This window comes from Gracilinanus agilis, unplaced genomic scaffold, assembly GCF_016433145.1.
Source record: "Gracilinanus agilis isolate LMUSP501 unplaced genomic scaffold, AgileGrace unplaced_scaffold61080, whole genome shotgun sequence".
NCBI lineage: Eukaryota > Metazoa > Chordata > Mammalia > Didelphimorphia > Didelphidae > Gracilinanus > Gracilinanus agilis.
Window position 1 is genome coordinate 1 of NW_025396386.1, and position 3377 is coordinate 3377.

The 3377-nt window shown below is 36.4% G+C and overlaps 1 protein-coding gene across 1 annotated transcript; it reads right to left on the reverse strand.

Annotated features, from left to right (window-relative positions):
* Positions 1 to 551: 551 nt before the first annotated feature.
* LOC123256574 (olfactory receptor 14A16-like) lies at positions 552 to 1493 on the reverse strand. Its single transcript, XM_044685167.1, has one exon. The coding sequence runs from the start codon at positions 1491 to 1493 to the stop codon at positions 552 to 554; it is 942 nt and encodes a 313-aa protein (XP_044541102.1).
* Positions 1494 to 3377: the final 1884 nt, after the last annotated feature.

Consider the following 3377-nt stretch of genomic DNA (forward strand, 5'->3'; position numbering starts at 1 on the left):
ACTATTTGAAGACCCAGAAGTTAGATTGGTTGGTTTCCAGTTAATTACACTTGTTTCTTCTTGACTCAGTCAAATAAAGTCATATTTCACAAGGTGTAAACCAACCTATTCACTTATTTAAAATATCATCATGATCTTACACTGCTTATATCATAATAACTTTGGTTGTTTGTGTGGAGGTGGGACCTTTAGGTAGTGTAAGTATTATTTCCATTTTACAGGTGACATACTGAGATTCATTGAAATTAAGTGATTTGACTGATATACACAAAAAATAAATGGAGGAGTCAATACTCATAAACAGGTCGTTTGATTATTATAATTGAGTGTTTTTACCAGTGCAGAACCTACCTCTGAGGCATAAATATTAGAGAAGGCAGGAGCATATGGAAGAATAGCAGAGAAGACAATGAGAAAGACAAGTCAAAAAAAGTAAAAGAAATAGGTAAAATCATGAATGCTTTTCAATGATATGAGCCAGTAGTCCTGTCCCTCTATTTTGAATGGATGTCCTCCATTATTGTGAATCATTCAACACATAACAGACTGACTCAAAATTCAAAGGGACCATTAAGATGATCTTTCACTAGCTTCCTCAAGGCAGATTTCATGTCCTTGTTCCTCAGGCTGTAGATAATGGGGTTCAGAGTAGGGGGCAAGACAGTATAGAAGACAGACATCAAAAGGTCCACAAAAGAGGGACAAGCTGAAGTTGGCTTCAGGTAGGCAACTGCTGCGCTATGAAGGAAGATAGTGACAACTATAAGATGAGGCATGCAAGTGGAGAAAGCTTTGGACCGACCCACCACAGAGGGAATCTTCAGGACTGTTGAGAATATGTGGATATATGACACAGAAATGGAGAGGAAACAGACAAAACTCAAAGAGGAAGTAATGGCAAGGGCTGCAATTTCAGCTGAGTAACTCTCTGAGCAAGAGAGTCTGAGGATCTGAGGGATCTCGCAAAAGAACTGATGAATCCTGGTAGATTCACAGAATGGCAAGGAAAAGCTTGTGGCTGTGTGCAAGAGGCCAGAAAGTCCCCCACTGAGCCAGGAGGAAGCCGCCATCTTCACACAGGTTCTTCTGTTCATAGTGACTGCATAGTGCAAGGGATGACAGATGGCCACATAACGGTCATAGGACATCCCTGTTAGCAAGGCTAATTCTGCACAAGCTAAGGAAACCACTAAAAATACTTGGGTGATGCATCCTAGGAAAGAGATGGAACTGATATTGGCCAGGGTATTGCTAATGAATTTGGGAACAGTGACAGAGATGTAGCAGAGATCTAAAAAAGACAAATGCTTCAGGAAGAAATACATGGGTGTGTGGAGCTCTTTATCAAGGAGGGTGAGGGCAATGATGAGCAGATTCCCCAGCAGGGCTACCAGGTAGATCAATAGGAATAGCACAGCATGCAAGATCTGTAGCTCTCGAACCTCAGAGAACCCCATGAGGATGAATTCAGTCACTAAAGTAGCATTGGTCATTCTTGGCCTAGTGAAGGAAAAAGGGGGAAATGTGTTATTAATTCCATTGATGGGCAGTTAAGTTCAAGAATACTATAGACCACTGGCCTATAGTATTCACTAGTTACATCCTGGCCACAATAGTCATTTGATCTGGTAGGTTTTTTTTTGTTTGTTTGTTTGTTTTGTAAGGATTTTGGCTATAGCCACTAAGACCCAATGTAAGATAAAGACAAAATAGATACTTCAACAAGAAATAAAGGGGAACACCATAAACAAATTAGGGGAACAGGGAAAAGGTTGCCTGTGAGACTTTTAGAAAAGAAGAATTTATGACTGAACAATGTGAGAATTGATTTTTCATATGCTATATTAATTCCTGTATACTGGAAATAATTACTGTGTATTACTGTGTTTGGGATTTAATTCAGAGATATTATCCAGTCTGTTGCTTTTTGTATTTTCTCTGTCCTTGGCAATCATCAGGAATGTCTTCCTTTTTATAGATTTTGGTTAATAAATGAAGGGTTCTTTTCATGTATATATAACCTGTCTACTTGTGGAGATAGGGAGGGGTAGATAGGTTGATGGACCACTTTTTAATTAGCTGTCACCAATTAAATATGCCTCAAGATGGTTAAGGAAGAGCCTGAATAATGAGTTCCTAAAAATCTATTTATTAAGTTGCCTGGCCCAGCTCAGGTCATCCCTGGTCATGAAAACCATGGAGATCTATATTACTTTATGGGTGACAGTGCTGACCTAACCAATAAACTTGATATAATCAATAAGTTTATTCTTACCCCAAATCCTGACAGAAGACATAGAGAACATTATGAAAAACTAAGTGGATAATTTTGATAACATTAAATTAAAATGTTTCTGTATAAACAAACTCAATGGCACCAAGATTAGAAGGGAAACAACAAATTAGCAAAATATTTTATAACAAGTGTCTCTGACAAAAGCCTCTTTTTTCACGTATATAGAGAACAGAGTCAAATTTATAAGAATACAAAGCATTCTTCAATTGATAAATAGTCAAAGGAAATGAACAGGCAGTTCTTAGATGTAGAAATTAGAACTCTGTATAGTCATGTGAGGAAATGCTCCAAATTACTACTGATTAGAGAAATGCAAATTTAAAAAATCTGAGATACCACCTTATATCTATCAGAGGGTTTAATATGACTAAAAATGAAAAATGACAAAATCTGCACTGATATGAACTGATGCAAAGTAGAATAAGCAGAACCAGAAGAACAGCGTACACAGTAACAGAAATATTTTACAATGATCAGCTGTCAGGAATTAGTTATTATCAACAAAACAAGGTTCTAAGACAACCTTAATGGATTCATGATTTTAAAGAAATGCTATACATAGCCAAAGAGGAAACTGATGGAATCTGGTTTCAGATAAAAGAAAGCCACCCTTCACCTTCATGAGTTTTTTTATTGTATATATGATATATGTCTTTAGACATGACATGGGGGATATGTAAATATGTATAGCATTAAAGCTCAGATATAACCTACATCAGACTATTTACTACCTTGTGGAGTGGGGAGGGAGAGAGGAAGAAGATTTGAATCACAAGATGTCAGAAAACAATTGTCAAAATTTTTTCTACATATAATTGAAAAAATGAAATTTAATTTTAAAAATGACTATTATGTTCCAGGCACTGCAAAAAGAATTGGAAATACAAACACAAATATGAATGCCCATGTCCTTGAGAATCTTACATTTATATAGGTAGAGATAGCATGGTCACATCTACGTATATTCAATATAGATATGATCAAGAAAACAATGTTGGGGGCTAATCGCTAAGAAAATCAGAAAAATAAGAATTTGAATTTGAGCTAAGCTTTGAAGAAAAGGAAGAAATATATGAGGTGG

Coding starts and splice junctions, on each gene's coding strand:
- LOC123256574 (XM_044685167.1), bottom strand. CDS start 1,493: ATGACCAATGCTACTTTAGTGACTGAATTCATCCTCATGGGGTTCTCT.